At 59.0% G+C, this 20700-nt stretch overlaps 2 protein-coding genes across 2 annotated transcripts in view; one reads left to right on the forward strand and one right to left on the reverse strand.

Annotated features, from left to right (window-relative positions):
* Positions 1-952: 952 nt before the first annotated feature.
* On the forward strand, positions 953-5614 carry NDUFB7 (NADH:ubiquinone oxidoreductase subunit B7). Its single transcript, XM_029217969.1, has 3 exons — positions 953-1144; positions 4964-5132; positions 5427-5614. Exons 1-3 carry the CDS (start codon positions 1033-1035, stop codon positions 5548-5550), a joined length of 405 nt encoding a protein of 134 aa, XP_029073802.1. The 5' UTR covers positions 953-1032; the 3' UTR covers positions 5551-5614.
* A 68-nt stretch (positions 5615-5682) lies between these two features.
* TECR (trans-2,3-enoyl-CoA reductase) overlaps positions 5683-20700 on the reverse strand; it is a 28047-nt gene continuing 13029 nt past the window's right edge. Inside the window, exons 2-13 of the mRNA XM_029217968.1 lie at positions 8667-8717; positions 7993-8044; positions 7610-7654; positions 7411-7514; positions 7219-7334; positions 7027-7132; positions 6836-6908; positions 6703-6746; positions 6569-6626; positions 6398-6486; positions 6025-6070; positions 5683-5936 (exon numbers count right to left, since the gene is read on the reverse strand). Of these exons, the coding sequence (XP_029073801.1) occupies positions 5809-5936; positions 6025-6070; positions 6398-6486; positions 6569-6626; positions 6703-6746; positions 6836-6908; positions 7027-7132; positions 7219-7334; positions 7411-7514; positions 7610-7654; positions 7993-8044; positions 8667-8717 (912 nt within the window). The 3' untranslated portion in view covers positions 5683-5808. The remainder of the gene's footprint in view (positions 5937-6024; positions 6071-6397; positions 6487-6568; positions 6627-6702; positions 6747-6835; positions 6909-7026; positions 7133-7218; positions 7335-7410; positions 7515-7609; positions 7655-7992; positions 8045-8666; positions 8718-20700) is intronic.

Consider the following 20700-nt stretch of genomic DNA (forward strand, 5'->3'; position numbering starts at 1 on the left):
CCATCATGACCTCATCTTAACTTGATTACATCTGCAAAGACCCTACTTTCAAATAAGATCACATTCACAGGTTCCCAGGGGTTAGGATTTCAACTTATTTGGGGGAGGGGGGGTGGACACAATTCAACCCACAACACCTTGTCAAATGAAATCTAATCATGCAGCATCCAAGTATCATTTCCCAGCACTGCCAAGCACCCAGTGAAAGCCTTCTCTTTTGTGTTCCAATGTGCAGGATTACAGAGAGAGTAACAAACTAACACAGCATTTGTTACAGCTGCACATTGGGCCAAGAAGTATTTGGCAGTATTACCAATGTATTATACTTTTAAATATACATGTGTAGAAGCTCTAATGTAACAGGTGTGAAATGTAATACCCATTCTTTACAGGGGCAACTACAGGGATACTACAATCACAACTCGTTTTATTTTTACAAAGTACTAAATTGGATTTATTTAAAATCTCAGCTTATAAATAGTTTATAAATAACTTTTATTTGCTTATTTAAATTAAACTTAATTAAAATGCTTATTTTAAATAATTTTATTTAAACTTTTGATATTTGCTGACTCTGTGCAGGGTTTTTTATGACAAATTCGAAAGTTTTAGAATAAAGACTTTTTTGAAATACGACATAAGAATAATTTTCATTTGTGCTCTACCTTCGGGAGAAGCTAGAAATACGACATAAGAATAATTTTCATTTGTGCTCTAGCTTCGGGAGACCAGAGGCGCCCAGGGAGGGTGGGAGGAAGCCCCAGGCTCACATCGTCCACCCTCTCCTGCCCAGATGGATTTCCAGAAGCAGGGAGGCCCCCTCTGGCGATCACCAGAGTAGGAGGTGCGCACCTTACTATCTCAGCCCAACCGCAAGGTGGCGCCAGAGATACCTGAAGTCCTCCGGAGTCGTTCATCTCTATGATCCCCGCTGCGGCCTGAGCAACCCGGAAGCCGTCGCTGGCCAAGGAGTGCTTCCGGGTAGGAGCTGGGTGACCCTGGCTGCTGCAGGAACCTGCGGCGACAGCAACCATGGGGGCGCACCTAGCCCGGCGCTACCTAGGCGATGCATCGGTGGAGCCCGACCCCCTGCGGATGCCCACCTTCCCGCCAGACTACGGCTTCCCCGGACGCAAAGAACGCGGTGAGTCCCAGTGCGCAGGCGCGGCCGGCGGGAGTTTGGGGTGGGCGCCGGAACCCCTGAACCCCGGGGTCGGCTGGGCTCGAGCGTAATGCACTGTGTCTGGGTTCAGCCCTGACCTCGGCCCGGAGGTGTCCAGGGGGCGCACGTGACCCTGCCTGAGTGTGGAGGCATTCCAGGCAGAGGGCACTGTTTGAAGAAAAAGCCCGGGGGCAAAAGAGAGTGGCGACACGGGACCTAATGAAGCGGTAGAAGTTGGATTCAGTCCTGGAGTGAGTGGGGAACTATGGGAGGGTTTATCGCGGAAGGGATGTGCTTATTGTACCTCTGTCCAGATGTCGCTGCTATTTTTAGGTATGCCAGAGAAAACACGAGGGGGGCTCACGCCGCACATACTGTTCTGCACGTTGCTTTTTTTATTCGTTAACATCACAAGCATATCGAGCGCCAGTCCTGGACCGAGTCCCAAGCTGGGCACCGAGGATACAGCAGGCACTGACTAAGGGGGAACTCACAGCCCTGTAGGGAAGACAGAGGAACCTGGCGGATCTTGATGATGGCCCCTGGGAGTATCAAGGCGGGCTTTCAGGAGACTATGACTGGAAGCGAGGCCTGCAGGAGATGCGGAGGAGTTGGCCACACCGAGACCAAGGAGAGGGGAGAGCTAGTGCTTCAAAGCAGAGGAGGGACACGATCAGATTTGCTTTATCAAAAGGTCACGTTGGCTGCCAGGTGGGCGACGACTTGGAGACAGGGACACCCCTAAGGGAATGGGGTGGTGCAGAGAGGTGTGGATTTAGGAGAATGTTGGGAGGTACGGTCCTATGGTGTCTCGAGTCCTTGTAGTTCCTTCAGCCCCACTGGAACCTGCAGTCCATCAGTACCCCCACCTCCTTATCGTGTCAGTCCTTCCCACTGCCCCTCACACCCTGCTTTCCCATTAATGTTTTGCAAACACCCAGAGCCGCCCCACCCCATCCCCTCCTCTGTCTTGCTTAACCAGAACCCTGGTTAAAGCCAGCTCTCCTCCGTGGCTCCTGTCCCTGTGCAGCTGAACATCGTGGGAGAAAAACACCCATCCTCCCTGACTGGTCTCCCAATTGCTCCCCCAGTTGACTCTTCATGCTGCTGTTTTCCTGTCACATTCCCTGGCCCTTCGCTCTCTCGGGCTCCTTCCTAGACCATGGTCTCACGCCTTCTCTCTCAGACCCCAGCACCTCCTTTCAGCTAGTCACTTTGTATCCTCTTAAGAAAATAGAAGCAGCCAAAAGAGCTCTTGTGGGCTCCCTTCATCCCTGCTTCCTACACACCCTGGACTCCACCTTCTCTCCTGTTAGCCCAGATGATCTGCCCCGGCTTTAGCTAAGCCTCTGCTCCAGGTGAGCCCTCTGATGCCCTCCATCCCATCCTCTCACCTACCCAAGGACTGCTCCAACCACTCTCCCTCTCTTGCAAGGTTGGTTTTCCCATCAACATGCAAATACACTGTTATTTCTGCTGTTGTAATATCCTGTCCTGGGGCTTCCCTGGTGGTGCAGTGGTTAAGAATCCGCCTGCCAATGCAGGGGGCATGGGTTCGAGCCCTGGTCCAGGAAGATTCCACATGCCGCGGAACAACTAAGCCCGTGCACCATAGCTACTGAGCCTGCGCTCAAGAGCCCGCGATCCACAACTGCTGAAGCCTGCGCGCCTAGAGCCCGTGCTCCGCAACAAGAGAAGCCCGCGCAACGAGAAGCCCACACACCGCGACGAAGCCCGCGCGCAGCAACGAAGACCTGACACAGCCAATAAATAAATAAAATAAATTAAAAAAAAAAATTTTTTTTTTTTTTTGGCTGTGTCGGGTCTTCGTTTCTGTGCGAGGGTTTTCTCTAGTTTTGACAAGCGGGGGCCACTCTTCATCGCGGGCCTCTCACTATCGTGGCCTCTCTTGTTGCGGAGCACAGGCTCCAGACGCGCAGGCTCAGTAGTTGTGGCTCACGGGCCTAGTTGCTCCGCGGCATGTGGGATCTTCCCAGACCAGGGCTCGAACCCGTGTCCCCTGCATCAGCAGGCAGATTCTCAACCACTGCACCACCAGGGAAGCCCTAAAAAAAAATTTTTTTTAATAAAAATAAAAAAATAAAATCTTTTCCTGGCCCCACCTCCCCCTCCAGCTACCTCCCCACCACTTCACTGACAGGGCTGTAGTCAGGCTTCCTCCCCACCCTCACTATGTCTGTATTGCAAAGCCCCGTTGTCAGATTCTCAGGTCTAACTCCACTATGGCAGCAGCAGGCACGGCTGGTCGCTGCCACTTCCTGGGAGCCCCTCTTCACGTGGTTCCAAGACCCCACAGCTCCCGCCCACCTCCCTGCCTTGTAAATGCCAAGGCGCCCCACTGCGTGGGTCTCTTCTGTCTCCACCCACTCCCACCACTCCCTGGGGGTCTTTGCTAGTCCTCTGGTTTCAAATGGCTGCTGTGCACCAGTGCTGGAGTTTTTATCTCCAGCTGGGCCTTGACCCTGAACCCCAGACTCATGGACCTCACTGCCTGCTTGGCAACTCCACTCCACATTTAACGGGCATCTTGCACTCAGCAGGCCTGAAACAGAGCTCCTGACCTCCCCTACCAACCCTGTGCCTCCCTCCAGCGCTAACCACCACATGCTCAGGCCGAAACCCCTGGGGCATCCCGCCTGTCCTCCCACTTCAGGGCCTTTGCACCTGCTGTTCCGCTCTTGGGGATGCCTTACCCGGGTGTCTATGTGACCCACTCCCTCACGTTTGTATGCCACCTTTTGACGGACCCCTCCATCTAAAGTTGTGACCCACCTCCCCACACTGCCTCTCTCTCTCCCTTATTTTCCTCCCTAATACTTAGCATTGTCAGGCATCCTACAACATCTAGCTCTACCTGTTTGTTCTGTGTCTCCCTCCAAGAGCAGGGAGGGATCCTTGCCTGGCATGTTCCCTTGTATATCCCCAGCACCTAGCACACAGTAGGTACTCCATAAATCCTGGCTACTGACTCATCATGCTGGAGTATCAGGTGTGAAGTGCCACCTTGACATGGAAACTGTCAGGGGCTGCAGGTGGACACAAGGCCTGGGACTCAACGATATACGGGGTGGAGACGGAAGCCATGAATTAGAATGAGTGGAGGGCTCTTAGCAAGAACCACCAGAAGCCAAGGCTTAATGTTTGGACAGCCATAGAGATGGGAGGAAACCTGGGGAGGGTGTGGCAGAGAAGGGGGCCACGGGAAGAGAATGTTCGAGAAAGGAGGAGCATCTAGGACCAAGAAAGATGGGGTAAGATGGGGGGGCAGGGGTTCCCTTGAGGATGCAGGAAGGCTAGGTCCTGTGTGCCCCGTGCTAGGTGGGGACAGAGCTCAGGATCACCAGCACAGCGGGCGTGGGCTGGCTGGGGTGTGTGCCCACGATTACTGACGGCCCCCAAATGGGCCCCAGTTGAAGTGAAGGTTGATTTCATCCCCGTGGGGTTTACCAGGTGGGTGGGGCAGCAGGACGAGGATTATTAGTTCAGCTTTCTATGAGGCGGGCAGAAACTACGCCTCCACTGAGAGGACAGAGCTGGGATCCAGGTCCCCCAGGCAGACACACAGACGCACACACACCTCTGCAGGGTGGGGCTGTCTGGGGAGTGACCCCAGGGGGAGGGGAGGCAAGAATCTAGCGTGGATTTCGAGGTGCTCGGTGATGGCAGGAGAGGGACCCTGCCCATCTGGGCCTCAGTGTTGGGGGTTGCTTTCGTGCAAATTAGAAAGCTATTCCTGGCCCTGGCTGAGCCCCACCCGTTCCCCCCCCCCCCCCCCCGCAGAGATGGTGGCCACTCAGCAGGAGATGAATGACGCACAGCTGGTGCTCCAGCAGCGGGACTACTGCGCCCACTACCTCATCCGGTTCCTCAAGTGCAAGCGCGACAGCTTCCCCAACTTCCTGGCCTGCAAGCACGAGCAGCACGACTGGGACTACTGCGAGCACCTCGAGTGAGCCCCACGCCCGCCCCGAGCCCTCACCCGGCCAGGCCCCACCTCAGTAGAAAGAGGAATCCCAAAGGGGCTGTGGGGTGGGACTGGCTGCTTTGAGGTGCCTACAGGAGTGGCCAGGCCCAGTTCAGGTGGGAGGCCCAGCTCTTGCTCTGGGCTCACTGGTGTCCACCCTAGGGGAGGGGGCAGACCCCAGAGTTACATCACAGGCACGCAGGTCTTCCCTACTTGCAACCCCCTCAGAGTCCCATCAGCTCCCCAGGCTACCCCTCCCTCCTTGTACTCTGCCTGCAGCTACGTGAAGCGCATGAAGGAGTTTGAGCGGGAGCGGCGGCTGCTCCAGCGGAAGAAGAGGCGGGAGCAGAGGGAGGCCAGAGGCCAGGGGTCCGGTGACGTCGGCCCCGAGGTGGCCCTGTAGCGGCCCCGCCTACCACCCTGTGGACCAGTCAAAAAAATAAAAGCCTCCAGGGCCCTCAGCCCAAGCTCCGCCTCTTTCTTTGGTGTGCTGCTTCCCGAACCGACCCCCAAAAGAAACACCGCCGAGTCTGAGTCCAGCTGGGCAGGCAGGTTTTATTCCAGACGCTGGAGAGCAGTGGTTCCCACTCCTCGCCCAGAATGACACTGGGGCGGGGGGACACGAGCCTGGCTTGGCTGAGCCTGGGTGAGGGGATGCCATTCAGAGCAGGAAGGGGATGATGGGCATGCGCAGGGGCGGGTAGTCTCGGAACTCCTTCAGGTAGCTGCGGTGCTTGCCCTTGGCCCAGATGGTCATCTGGGTGAAGCCCACCAGGGAGAAGAGGGCCACTGTGGGGTGGAGCAGGGGAGTCAGGGAGGGAGGGCTGCACACAGCAGGGACGGGCGGGGCGCCCTGGGGAAGGGGCAGCGGGCTCACCTGGGAGGCACTGTGTCATGATGGCAAAGCCAATCCAGGACCCCACCTGTGGGCAGAGCAGGCAGGGTGAGGGCGGGCAGGGCTGGGCAGCCCCAGCTGTTCTGGTAAGGGGATGGGAACCACACGCCAGTGCTAGAGGGGCCTGGAGTAAGGGGGCACTACACGGTGAAGCTGCCCCTCAGCCCCCAACAGCCACAAGCCCAGCTGGACACCTCCCAGGCCCCACAGAGGCCACAGTCTCTCCGTTTCCAAATGTTCCGAGTTCAAACTGCGGAAGCAGCTACGGAGCCAGGCACCGCCCCCTCCTAGAAGCTAGCCCTCCACATGGGACCCCAAGCCCCAGGAGGGAGAGGAGAGGAGGGCAGACCCTCACCTCGTAGGTGTAATTGGGACAAGACACCAGCAGGAAGAGCCATGTGAAGGGGTTCTTGGTGGGGTATGGGATCTTCCTGGTCTTAGACCCTGGGAGGACAGGACAGGAGTGAGACCTGCTGGCTCAGCGTGCCCAGGTGGCCATCCCCCCTGCCCGGAGCAGGCCACTCACCAGCTGGCCGCAGGTCCCGCAGGGCCATGTGGATGGAGAAGTTGCCAAGCTGGCAGATCTGTTAGAGAAGCAGGGTCAGCTCGGAGGTGCCCCCCAAACTCCCCGCACCCTGTCACCCGTTCCAGCCTGCTTACCACAAAGATGGCGAGCGCCAGTTTAACCTGCTGAGCTCCGTAGGCTGAAGAGGAAGCAGAGAGGGGAAGCCCGTGAGGGGAGAGCCTGGGTGAAGGGGTGTTCACAGGGGGAGCAGGGTCCGAGGCCACTTACTTGGCGGTGTGTAGAGAGGGTGGTTGATGTAATAGGCCATCCACGCGGCGAAGCCCCAGTAGTAGGTGCAGTTCTGAAAGGGAGCAGGGCCGGGATGGAGCCTGGCCCAGTGGAGGGCAGGACCCAGGTGAGGGGGACCAGGGAGGGTAGGGCCGGGGCTGAAGGACCTGGACAGGCAGCTGGGGGCTCACCTTGAAGATGTTGCGCAACGGCATGGTGCCGTGGGAGAAGCGGTGCACGAAGAGCGTCTCCAGCAGGCGCTTGATGTAATGGAATGAGTGGCAGATGCAGGCAAGGCTGGGGGCGGGGGAGCCAGTTCAGCGGGGGCAGGTCCGCAGGCCTTCCCCTCCCCCTGCCACCTCCTCCCACCCGGCCCCACTCACTGTACCACCGTGTGCCGACTGGACGTAAAGTCATATTTGTGGCCATAGATGAAGGGCACCCGAAAGTAGAAGAGCAGATAGATGAAAAGGGGCCCGGCGTACTCTGTCAGGAAGACCTGGGGAGGGGAGAGGTGAGTCACCCCAACGCGGCAGATGGGGGACGAGGCTGCTGGGAGAGGGGTCTGCACGCACCGTTACCCAGCTGATCTGGGCCCCCAGGTCCCGGAAGTAGAGTGTGGCCGTGGTGCCCACGGGCAGCTTCTGCAGAACATCCTCATCCTTCAGGGACTTGCCCTCTGCGGAGAGTCGGGCCAGGGCTCAGGGCCTGCCTGGGCCTTCGCCCAGGGCCACCCAGGAGCCCGGGGACAGCCAAGCAGACAGCTGTACTCACTGGGGTCCAGGCGGAGGGACTGGCGGGCGGGGTACCACTGTGGATCTGTAGGGAGAGTAGGGTGTCACAGCACACAGCCTGGTGGGGCCCAGGGTCCCTACAGTTCCTCCGCCCCCCGGGCAAGATCTCTGAAGTTTGTGTGGCTCCAGGACACAGACCGGAAGAGCAGGCAAAGCGGGATGTTGTCCTTCCCAAAGCCCAGCAAGGGCGTTCCTGTTGATGGCCACACGGGGGCGGGTGCCCCAGGCAAGCCCAGAGAAGCCTGGGCCACACTGGGGTTATCTCTGCAGGCCTTTGAGGGAGAGGCATGTAGGACAGGGTCCTACCTAGAGGCCCCTGCCCAGAGGGGTCGCGGGGGCAGTGTGGCTGGGCCCTGGACTTACGGCTCTTGGTGAAAAGGTTCTTGATCTCAGCAATGGTGGCTTGGGGCTCCACCTGGGGGAAACACAGGCCAGGCACCAGTAAGCCGTGGGCGGGGAGCCCGGGACCCAGAATCCCTCTTGGTGAGGTAGGATGGACTGGGGTCCTAGGCAACTGCTATGGGAGGGGGGAGCCGACAAGGCAGCCATGGGCCTGAGGGCCATTTTAACCAGGCAGCCAGGTCACCCCTGGACTGGCTGGGAGATGGTGTGAGCATGGGAAGCCAGGCCCACTTCGCCTCTCCTCTCCACCCCCAGCCGCAACTCCCCCCAGAGTAAAGGCCCTCAACCTGTTCCAGACCTCCCTGGGATGGGACAAACCCCTTCCCCTGGCCTGGCCTCGGAGTGGGGCCAGTCTCAGGACTCCACCTCCTTCCCAGGCCCCAGAGCCATGCAGGGTCCACCGAGGCTGCTTCACCTCCTCTCACACTGGGAGGCCAGCTCCCGGCCACACCCAGGGGCCAGGGTGCTCTACCCTGAGGAGCAAGCTGGCTGGGGGCAGGCCCAGGGACAGTACCCCTCCTGCACACCCTGAAGGGCAGGGGCTGGGTGTCAGGACCCAGGTGGAGGGGCACTCCCATCTCCCTGGTCGCAGGCCCAGCACCCTCGGGCCAGCACAGTCTGTACCACGGTCCTACCTTGTCCAGGAAGCACAGCTTCTCCCGGGTCTTTGCGTCCAGAATCTCCACCTCAAAGAAGAGAACGGCCTTTTTAGGTTTCTTGATCGTCTTGGGGGGCATGGGCCGGGGGAGGCCATTGAGGCCAAAGACGGGGCCAAGGCCCTGGCTGGTCTCCCGGGCCACCACGCTCACGCTCAGGTCCATGCCTGCCCCGCTCTGCCCGCTGCAGCCAGAGGCCTCAGCTGCCGGCCGTCAGCCCCCACCACAGACCTCCCCACGCGAAGTGCTCTGGGCCGGGCCAGCGAGATCAAATTCTGCCGCGGTGCTGGAAGACAGCCCGTGCCGGCCTTGGCTCCGCCAGCTTCTGTGCAGATGTAACCCGAGTGGCCCAACAGCCACGGCCCAACTAAATATAAAACTGCCCCACACTGAGTCCCCCAGGAGCCACGCCACAGACCTCCTGGGAGGGGGGACCTGGGGGCAGCCCTCCAAGGGCTAAGTTGCCCTGACTGTAAGGCTTTCGAGGGGACACGGACCCCCAACAGCACGGGGGGAAGGGAGATCCCCAGAAGAGGCATGGATGCGCCTCCTGGCCTCCCTGCCCAGTGCAGAGCAAGGGCCTGTCACCAGGAGCAGGGTGAGAGGCCAACGGGCCGCCCAGGCCCCAGCTCAGGCCCACAGAGTTCACTGGGCTTGGAGAAATCCCAGCTATTTTGAGAATCCGCGAGATAGATCATCCATTTCCCCTTCTGAGCTGTAAGAGACACTCTGGATTATTTTCCTTGTGCATTTGTGTTCCCAGGGAGGTGACAGATTCCGGCGTTATTGGTGCAGAGAGCCTCTCTCTAAGTGTGGAACGGGTCAGGAAACCAGGAAGTTTCCAGCAAGCGCCCCCAGCCTAGGCCAAGACCTTGGCTCACACCTCCCTGGCCTCCCTCTCCACCCAATTCTCACTAGGTCCACCCAGGCCTTGTTCAAGGCCACCTCCAGGGCAGTCTTCCCACCATGTCAGCCCAACATAGCACCCTCGTCAGGCCCTGAGCCCCCCAAAGCCCAGGGCAGACAGCCTGGGCCCCCCCCCCCCCCGCTCCACTCTCCCTGAGCCCCAGGCAGTGGTGGGACCAGTGGTGCAAAGGGGCAGTGCTGGGAGGGAGGAAGCCCCCAGGGGAACGTGACCCACCCATCCTAAGCGGTCCGAGAAGGCACCTGGGCCAGCTGAGAATGGTGTGAACTGCTGGTGGAGCTGGAGTGAGGCCCAGTAGGGCCCGAGCCCACCACGTAGGCCTGAGGGCCCTAGTGTAGGGCTTGATGCAGATCTCATTAGACATGGGGACGTGGCAGGCAGGGCTGGGTCTGACCCCAAGTCGGCCACTGGGCAGCAGGTGCTGAGGACCCTTCCCGCCTGGCACTCCCTCAGTCAGACAGCATGGAGAAAAGGAGCAGATCTTAGAACCCCAGGGCAGGGCCCCAGACAGGGCTCTCTGAGGGCACGCCCACCCACCTAGGGCCACGCCCCCCAGGAGGAAAGGGCTCCCCTCACACACACTCCACCACCAGTGGGAGACGCAGGGGGCATGGTGGGCAGCACACAGGACTGAATCCGGCCCTGCCACGCTGTCACTGGGTGACTCTGGGGCTGTCACTTCTCTCTGAGCCTCAGGCCGGAGGCAGGTAGGAAAGTGTGTACCTCGAGGGGAAAGTGTGTACCTCGAGGGGCTGGCGTGGTACCTGACAGATGGGAAGTGCCCCCAAACCTCAGGCTGTGAGGACAGGCTTGAGGGGACCCTGGGCGCCTGCGATGAAGGGAAGGGGATGGGCCTGGGTTCAGATCCCGGCTCCCCTACTGGCCAGGGGGTCGCTGCAGCACACTGGCCTGTTTGCCCACCCATGCTCTACCCACCCCACGTCATGGATGGAGGGCAGGAGAGAGCCCAGAGCCCAAGAATTCCTGGCCGATGCTACTGTTACCACGCTAGAGAGTACGCCTGCTGTCAACTGGGGGCTCTGCATGGCCACGTGGCCTTGGGGGGCAGGTTACTGAACCCCTCTGAGTCATGGGGATAACAAGGCCAGACAGAAGGGCCAGAAAGAGGGCGCTGCTCACACTACCCCGAGTGTCTGGCCCCACCAAGGGGACTCGCAAGAGGGAAGGGGTACAGGCAGAACGTGCCCAAAAAGGCGAGGATAGCACCGCCCCGAGCAGGCAAAGGGCCTGCTGTCCTGTGGCGGCAGGTATATTAATAGTTCCTGGGTCCCAGGCGGGCAGTGCCCACATGCCTTCGGAGCTCGTGTGGTCCGCAGGAAGGCTGCACCACGTCTATTGGGAGAGCAGGCCTCCGAGTTCCTGCTGAACCACTCAGCTTAAAATACAACCAGCCCCTCTCCCTGCCGGCCAGCTGCTGGGGGAGGGGCTGAAACCCTACCCTCTCCCCCCAACCTGGGCACCAGACCAGGACCCAGGAGGAGAGTATGGGACGTCGGGGCCCCGACTGGCTGCTGGGAAAGGAAGCTGGGCAGCGGGAGGGGACGGCCGGGACAGGGGCCACCCTCCCAGCGGCCGCCGCTGCCGCTGCTACGGCTGCCACCGCCGCCAACACACCCAGGCCAGCCCGAGGCTGCAGAGGAGCAGCGGCGCCCTCACAGAGGTAAGCCCGGCCCGTGCGGCAGCACTCAAGGCCCCGGGGGCCACTGGGGAGTGGGCTGCCCCAGCTCAAGGCCACTGTGACAGGTTTGGTCCTCATTTCCCATTTCCTGTCCCCAAATCTCCACCGCAGGAGAGGTCTGAAAGGCCCTGGGCAGGGCAGGGGGGTGGGGATGCGGTGCGGGGGGAGCCACAGGGCCTCTCTACCATCGTACAACTGCCTGTGCCTCTCTAATTATTTCAGAAAAGTAAACATTTTAAATTTTAAAAGCCAAGTGGGAAGAAAAATAAATAAAAATTATACATATATATATATATATATATATATTTAGGTGAGAGAAGCCAGGTACAAAGGGGTCACATGTTTATGTGAAATGCCCCAAATAGGTAAATGGAAGGAGACAGAAAGCAGACTGGTGGCTGCCAAGGATGGGGTGAGGGGAAATGGGAGTGTCAACTAATGGGGACAGGGTCTCCTTTTGGGGTGATGAAAAAGTTGTGGAACTAGACAGAGACGGTGGTTGCAAAACACTGTGAATTAAATTCACTTTTAAATGGCTAATTGTACGTCATGTGAATTTTACCTCGATAAATCTTTTTTTTTTTTAAAGGGTGGGGCTAGCAAACCGGTCCCAATTACCCATAAAGAGAAAAGGTCGAGGGGCAGGGAGCAGCAGAGGCTACCCACACCTCCACCTCACCCGATGAGGGCCTAAATATGGGGGAGCCCATCACGCACTTCCCAATCTTCAGTCCCTGAGCTAACCCCCTACTCCCCACCCCCTGCTCTGCGCCCCAGCACACTCCCGTCCCTACGCTTGTCACACACACTCACACACCCCTGAGCCTGCCCAGGCCTGAGGCCAGCCTGGGGTGGGGGCCCAGGATAGGCCCAGGACTGGGGTGAGGGGCACAGGTGGCTGCTGGGCACAGCCCCAGGCAGGGGTCCTGAGCACAGAAGGGGAGGCAGCAGGCTCAGGCCCTACCCCAGAGAGAAGGCAGGCAAGGGACAGGGGAGGAGTGAGTGGTGGGACTTTCTGAAGGAGCCGGGGGCAGCTCTTCCTGTCCCCATGGAGGGAAGGGGCTGGGGGGACAAGGGGGCGGTGATATGTTCGAAGGATGAATGAAGCAAAGCCCGTGAGGGTGTCACTGACTTGAAGTCCGGGCACTGGCCACAGGCAGGGGGTGTGGCCCCAAAGCCTCAGGCACAGTGGCCAGACAGAGGGCAAGGACAGGCAGGAGCCCTGGCCTGGGGCACAGGAGGCTGGCTCTACGATGACAGTTCCCCAGCCCGGGAGGAATTCTCACCCAGAGGCCCCAGATTCCAGGGCCCAGCCAAGGGCAACTCATGGCACCACGAGGTCAGGGCTGGACAAGGGGCAGGGCACAGCCCACCCTGCAGGCTGCAGCCCTGCCCCACCCAGAGGGGAGTACCCAGAGCCACTGCCGGGCAGCAGGGCCCACACGCTTCACTGCCTTCATGGAAATAAATATGGTGCTGATCAAGGTAGCCATAGTAGAAAGAGGGGTGCCCACTTTCTGAGCACCTGTTTCAAGCTAGCATGGGTGCCCAGAGCCTCAGGTAGACAGGGCTCCTGGGATGGTCCCCACGTGGCAGATGAGAAAACCGGGGCTCAAGAGTAGGAGAGGGCTTCCCTGGTGGCGTAGTGGTTGAGGGTCCGCCTGCCGATGCAGGGGACACGGGTTCGTGCCCCGGTCCGGGAAGATCCCACATGCCGCGGAGCGGCTGGGCCCGTGAGCCACAGCTCCTGAGCCCGCGTGTCCGGAGGCTGTGCTCCGCAACGGGAGAGGCCACAACAGTGAGAGGCCCGCGTACCGCAAAAAAAAAAAAAAAAAAAAAAGAGTAGGAGAGGCTAAGGGCCTTTGCACATGCTGTCCTCACTGCCTGAATCGCTCTCCCCCAGACCCCGCAGGGCTCCTCCCTAACCTCGTCAGTGAGGCCCTTCCTGACTGTCAACTTAAAATAGCAACCCAGACATTTACCGTCTGCCTCCCACTGGATGGCCAGCTCCAGAGGGCAGGGACTGTCCCGTCCTCAGTCTCTTCCCAGCACCCAGGACAGAGCCTGGCGAGGAGCTGTTCTCCATAAGCACCTGCGGGAGGCACCTTGCCTCAAAGCCCCCTCCCCACCACCCTCTGAGCCAAGGCCTTTCCCTCACTCCTCCTTCACCACACTTAGGGGGATCGGGGCCTGCCCACCACACCAGACCCCAGAGCAGAGGTGGGTGCCCCAGTGCAGGAGCTGCTGCAGGGGGGCTTTCCCTAGCCTGGGCTGGTGGCCTTGCTCCAGGGAAGCCTCTGTGAGGCCTGCAGACACACCCACCCAGCTCCGGTGACCCTGTGCAGCCCAGCATTCTGGCTGCCAGACCCTCCTCCAAGGAGCGGGGCACTGCTCACCCACGGAAAGGGTCTCTGGTAGGCCAGCTCTGGCTTCTAGGGAACGCTGTCTCTCTTCACCCGCATCCCCAACACAGAAGGGGCTCCACACTGACAGGCTCCACACACCCTGGGCCCTTGGAGGCGGCAGCAACACAGGCACAGCGGCCCCTCACAAGGAGGCTCTGAGGTCAAAAAGACTCACCTATTTCCTGGCTGTGTGGCCCTGGATGAGTAACCCAACCTCTCTGAGCCTCCATTTCCTTATCTACAAAGTGGGCTTCCCCCACCTGCTATCTCACAGGGTCCCTGTAAGATTTACACATAATAACCACCACCATTCTGGTCTGTGTGAGGTCCGGGGCGGGGGGTGCTAGTGCACGGGGGTGCCGGAACAGAGAACAGCGGCACGTTCTGCACCAAGAATTGTGGGGAAAAACAGAGAACGGGGGGCGGGGGGGTCAGGGGTTCGGAGGATGGCCATTTTAGACAGAGTGGTCAGGGAAGGCCTCCCTGAGAAAGTACACAAACATGTCCAGTCTAGGATAATTCTTATGAAGAATAAATGTTATCAGACCGATACTAGCAAAATAGAAGTGGCAGACGCACAGGGAGCCAGGCCCCTCCTCCCCCCAAGTCCTCACCACGATCATGAAGGGGCCCAACCACACCAAGGTCAGAGAGGTGATGCAAGGAGCTGATGGCAGTGAGCCTGAACCCTAACAATAGCAAGACACGTGCGGATGGCAGAGGCTGGGCTGTGGCGAGCGTCCCTACTGTAGTTCATCACCGCCACAGCCGAGGCGGCAGCCGCCGAGACTGCCCCGCTCTCCACTGCCCCCTTGTGGCCGCGGCCTCTGCTCCCACCAGCTGGAAGGGTGTGCACAGCAGCTGGAGCTCCAGGTGAATGAACCGGGCACATCTGGTGCAGGATGGGATCAAGAGAGTGAACACTAACTCTGGCTCTGCCACTCACCAGCCAAGAGGCCTCGGGGAGCCACTGCCTCACGCTCTTTCCTTCATGCATTCATCCTTTCCTGCCTCCGCTCTTCCCCTGGGCACTGCAGTGAACAAACCCCTGCCTTCACAGAAGCTGCATTCCAGGCGTGGGCTGGGGGTGGGTAGGGACACACAATAAATAGTGGCATGTTTTGCACCAAGAGCTGTGGAGACAAAAAGAGAAAGGTGGCAGGGGTGGGGTGGGGGAGTATGGCCGTTTTAGACAGAGCGGTCAAGGAAGGCCTCCCTGAGGAAGGGGCATCTAAAAAGGCCAGTGGAACTGAGGGAACAAGCCATGCATACATCCAGGGGAAATGGGTTCCAGGCGGAGGGAACAGCCACTGCAAAGGCCCTGAGACTGGACTGTACCTGGCATGTTTAAGCAGCAGACCACTGTGGCAGGAGCAGAGTGTGGCGGGGGAGAGCGGGAAGACACAAACAGGGAAGTGATGGGGCAGATCTTGCAGGGGATCGTGGGCCACAGGGAGGACTCTGGCTTTTACGCTGAGTGAGGTGGGAGCCATGGAGGGTTCTTAAGCAGAGGAAGGATGTGACCTGACTCAGCTGTTCCTAGGCAGCCCCGTGGGAAATGGGAGACCAGGGCAGAAGCAATGATGAGGGCAGGAGTAGGGAGATGGCCATGGAGTGGGTGAGAAGTGGACAGACTATGAAGATGGAAGTGACCAGATGTGCTAATGGTTTGGATGTGGGGATGGGAGGCAGGGGTGGGTCTGAGGTTCTGACCTGAGCCTCAGAAGTGAGAAGCACCAAGTAGAAGGGCGGCAGGAAGGGTAGGCACCGCCTGAGCCCAGGCTGGAAGTTTGCAACTGCTGCTCTACCCCGTGGGAGCTGCTGCACAGGCGGGGCACCCGGGGCCCAGGCACCAGTGCCCAGAAAGCCTCCCAAGCCAGGAGCCTGGGCCCCTCTCAAGCTTCAGTTTCCCCATTTTCATAAACACAGCCAAGCCCAGTGCTCCTCAGGCCCCTCCCACCTGTAAACAAGACGCAGTGGCCTCATGGCAGAGTCTACATCCCCGGGCCTGGGACAGGGGCGGGCACAGGCCTGGGAGTCAGCTTGGACTCCTGGTCACCCTCACCACCTCCCGCTTCCGTGCGTCCTAAGATGGAACCTGCCCAATGGGTATGGGTTAGAACCGCAGCTGCTTCCCAAATGCCTCTCCTCACCCTCTCCTTTCAATCCCCACGGCAGCCGAGGGAGCTGGAGCCATTAACTCCATTTCACAGATGGGGAAGCTGAGTTCCAAGAGGTGAGGAGTGCACGCAGCTCACGCAGCAGTAAACTCCTGAGCCCAGACCCCCACCACACAGCGGCCTCTGGGGCTGCACCCCCAGCCAGCGCGCCCCGCAGAGGCCCCCATGCAGTGAGGGTGCAGTACAGCACACCCTGCCTACAGCAGGCTCGCTGGGACCCCACGGGGTCTGCCTGCCAGAAAAGGGCTCTTCAACCGGGATGCCTTGTGCTGGGCAGCCTGGCAAAACCCAGTGAGTGCCTGCAGGGGAGTGTGGGCTCCGGTGGGTGACATCTCCCGAGGCGGGGGCACAAGAGGCCTAGCTGAGGGTACAAGCCCTGCTCAGTGCAAACTAGAACTCCAGGCAAAGATGCAGAAGGCCCAACAGGTCCGTCAGCCGGCCAACCCGGGCACTCTCGGCACCCAGAGCGCCCACACGGGGCACGAGTGCTGCCGCACCCAGAGGACGGAGGCCTGGCCTTGAGCAGCACATGCCAGACTGGCTCAGCCGCTTCACAAATGCAGAGGCTTGAGCATGTTCACCTACACTCAGCGGCTCAGCACTTTCAGCTCCCTCTCCCTTCCACTTTCCAGAAATATCGAAGTCACACTGCTCATGCCAGGGCAGCTGAGAAGACCTGCCAGGACGCCAGCACAGGCCACACCTGCTCGGCCAGAAATACCTCCTTCCCCAGTGGCCTCACGCATGACCCCATTTCTCCTGGGGGGATTGTACAGCCTCCCTGAGGTGCCACAGTGGTTAGGGGGTGGGGGAATGTTGCCCAGGGGAGAAGGGGCAAGAGAGAGACTGACCACCCACTCCCAGGTCCTCAACCAGCCGGCTCCTGCCTCCCACCCCTGGTAGCCAGAGGAGAAGTGGCAGGGTCTGAATGCCAATGTCCCTAGGCTCTGGGATCCAGGGCCAGGAGAAGCTGGCAAAGCCCCAGGCAGCCCAGTAGCATCCAGCCTTGAAAGACATTCTTCGGGTGCTCGGGTGCTCGGGTGCCCTGGCTGGTTGCTGTGACCACAGGAGGCCCAAGATGAAGGAGATGCTGGGCCAACACAGCAGGACTCTGGGTCTTGGGCCTGAGAGGGCCATGCTCTTTGACCAGCTGTTTGCTGGTGCCCACAGCCCACACACCTCCCTGGGCAGTTACCGGCCTCTGGGGCCTCCAGGGGGCGCTGTCCTCGACAGAGCTGGGCTGCAAGGGCCTATTCCATTGGAAGTGCCATCACTAGTATCGTCTATCAGATGCTTACTTTGGGCCAAGAACTGTGCTAAGACCTTTACCTGCACAACTCACCTAGCCTCACCTGCGCCTGTAAGCTAATGACTGTGACCCCACTTAGGTGGCTCAGAAAACCAGGGCTCGGAAACCAGGGGGCCCTCGCCCAAGGCACGTAGCCCAAGGAAGTACCAGAGCCAGCACCGACCCCGCCTACCTGGGCCCAAAGTCTCTCACTGCTCAGCGTCACAAAGCAATACCTCCTCCACTCTGGAGAACAGGGCCAAATGCTAACAGAAAACAAGGAGGAACAAACCCTGGACCCAATTATCTGGAAGGCAGCCCCCCCTCCCCGCTTCCCTGCTGACATTACAACTCCAGCACACCTAGTCTTCAGAGGTCTGGACAATGCAGAACATGTCACCTCCACAAGGAGCGCCCTTGAGAGGCTGAGCCTGCTTGTCCCCCAGCCCCAGCCTCCCTTGGTCCCAGCAGAGGCCATACCAAGGACGAAAGGCCTGTCACCCCGATACCACCCAGAGGGGTTCAGGCAAGATTAGCAGCTCTCTCGACACTTCCTGCATGGTTTCCTGCCCCAGGCTAAAGCCACCAATGAGCCTGGAAAACCAATGCCATAGGGGTGGGGGGCTCCCCCAACACTGAGCGAGAGGCAGTGCTGCAGAGGCCAAAGTCAGACCAACCTCCCTGCCTGAGCCCTGTCTTCTCCATCTGGTAAATGGGAACGTTTGTAAGAGGACCTGACAGAGATGATTCCCGTGGCGGATGTGGCTAAGAAACCTGCCTAGTGGTCCTGAACCCTGCCTGCTTATGAAACCCACCGGAAGAGCCCTGGCCTGGACAACTCAAGACAAGGAGATCGGGATCTCTGACGGAGGGCCAGGCATCCACAGCTTCAAAAGCTCCCAGGTGACAGATGGAAGCAGCCAACTCAACCCGGACTGCCTTCCTCAAACAGGGTCCTGCCCTTTCGATGATGCCCAAAACCCTTACCACAGCTGACGGACACTGACTGACGTGCCCTCCCAGACCCTTCCAGCGGAGCCTCAGCCAACCCCCTTGGTCACTCTCTACCCCGTCCCTGCTCCCTTCCCCAGCACCAGCCAGCAGGGTGCCAGCAGCCAGCCTCCCCCAGCTCATGCTGGCCTGCTAGGTTTGCATTGTCACCCCACTTTACAGACGAGGCAGCCAAGGCTCAGGAGCCCCGAGGACACATGAGTTACAAGCTCCAGGGGCAGGGCCCTGCCTGCTTTTGCTCCTTAGAACTGAACGCTCTTCCTCCAGGGCTGCCCCTAGCCCCAGACCCCCGGAAGATGGCCCAGATCTGCACCCCTGCACCCCTGGCCGGGTCAAGGCTGGTGACCACATCCGGTCTCTCTCCATCTCTGGGCAGGAAGGCACTGTCAAAGCTGGAAGAGGTGGTGAGGCTGAGCTCTGCGGACACAGGCTGACCGGAGCGGCAGAAGGCGCTCATCCAGGCCAACCTACGCGCCCAGCACGCCCAGCCCAGGTTGCAGCAGGCAGGTCAGTCTACACCGGGGGAGTGCCGCTTGCATGGGACCCAGGTGGCCAGCCTTCTACCCGCAGCAGCCGCTACCACCTCCCGCGCGCTCACAACGTGCAGCCAGGGAGGCAAGTCCTCGACACAAATTATCCCCTTTCCTATGAATCCCCTTTTCCAGGTGAGGACACTGAGGCTCACTCATTCACTGCATAAACAGTGACTGAATACCTGCTACACGCCAGGCACTGGGAAGGACTCTGGGGGTTCGGCCCTGGAAGGAGAGAAAAAAAATCCTTGCCCATATGGAACTGACATTTTCACAGGGAACAAAGACAATAAAATAGTCACACGTGATATGTGCCACATGGGAAAAACAAATCAGGAAAAGGGGACAGGGAGGGACAGGTGAAGGGAGCTGGCAGCTTCGTGTAAAGTGGTCAAGAAAGGCCTCCCTCGGGCTTCCCTGGTGGCACAGTGGTTGAGAGTCCGCCTGCTGATGCAGGGGACGCGGGTTCATGCCCCGGTCCGGGAGGATCCCACATGCCACGGAGCCGCTGGGCCCGTGAGCCATGGCTGCTGAGCCTGCGCATCCGGAGCCTGTGCTCCGCAACAGGAGAGGCCACAACAGTGAGAGGCCCGCGGTAGAAAGGCCTCCCTGAGGGGATGTTGAGCCAAGCCCTGAAGGCAGTTAAGGAAAGGGCAGTTGAGAGATCTGAGAGCATGTAGGCAGAGGAATGGCCTGTGCAAAGGCCCTGAGGTGCAGCAAGCTTGGTGTGCTCAAGCAACAGAGCCAAGGCCCCTGTGGCTGGGGGCAGGGTGGGTAGGAAGAAAGAAGGAGGTGAGGGCAGGGAGGTGATAGGTCATACAGGGTCTCCTGGGCCAGGTGAGGACTGTGGCTTCTACTCTGAGTGAGGTGGGAACCACAGAGGGTTCTGGGCAGAGGAGGGATGTGACCTGGCTTGGGTTCTTAAAGGATCCCTCTGGACTATAGGGGAATAAGGATGGAAGCAGGAACACCAATAAGAAGTTATCAAGATAGGGGCTTCCCTGCTGGCACAGTGGTTGAGAATCCACCTGTCAATGCAGAAGACACGGGTTCGAGCCCTGGTCTGGGAAGATCCCACATGCCACGGAGCAACTAAGTCCGTGCGCCACAACTACTGAAGCCTGCGCTCCTAGAGCCCGTGCTCCGCAACAAGAGAAGCCACCACAATGAGAAGCCCGTGCACTGTAACGAAGAGTAGCCCCCGCTCGCCGCAACTAGAGAAAAGCCCGCGCACAGCAACGAAGACCCAACGCAGCCATAAATAAATAAATAAATTTATTTATTTTAGAAAAAGAAGTTATCAAGATAAAGGATGGCTTAGACTAAGGGGTCAGCAAACTGTGGCCTACAGGCCCAATCTGGGCCACCACCTGTTTTTGTACAAGCTAAGACGGTTTTTACATTTTTAAACAGTTGGAAAAAATCGGAAGCCTATTTTATGGCACATAGGAATCATACAAAATTCAAATTTCAGCACCCACAAACAAAGTTGCATTGGAACACAGCCACGCTCACTGGTTGACATATTGTCTAGGGCTGCTTTTGTGACAGCGGCAGAGTTGAGAAGCTGTCACAGAGACTGTATGGCCTGCAAAGCCTAAGATATTCATCATGTGGCCCTTCACGGGTAAAGCCTGCCAGTCCCTGGCCCAGGCCAGGTGATGGCAGCAGTACCGATAAGAAGTGGTTGTATGCCACATGTATTCTGAAGGCAGAGGTACAGGACTTGCTGACTGCTGGATATGAGGTGTGAGGGAAAGAGCTGAGTCAAACAGCCGGGGGCCTGGTGATGAGAAGACTGGAACTGCCATTCACCGGCAGGGGTTGGGGGGCAGCACAGGTTGGTGGTGGGGAATCCAGCCCCAGTTTTGGACAATGTTGAGTCTGAAATGCCCATTGAACATCCCCAAAGAGATCCAGCTCACTGAAAAACACCACTCCTCCTCCCTGGGATCACATGAAAACATCTGTA

This window comes from Monodon monoceros, unplaced genomic scaffold, assembly GCF_005190385.1.
Source record: "Monodon monoceros isolate NGI ecotype Baffin Bay Population unplaced genomic scaffold, NGI_Narwhal_1 Super_Scaffold_12, whole genome shotgun sequence".
In the NCBI taxonomy this organism is placed as follows: Eukaryota; Metazoa; Chordata; class Mammalia; order Artiodactyla; family Monodontidae; genus Monodon; species Monodon monoceros.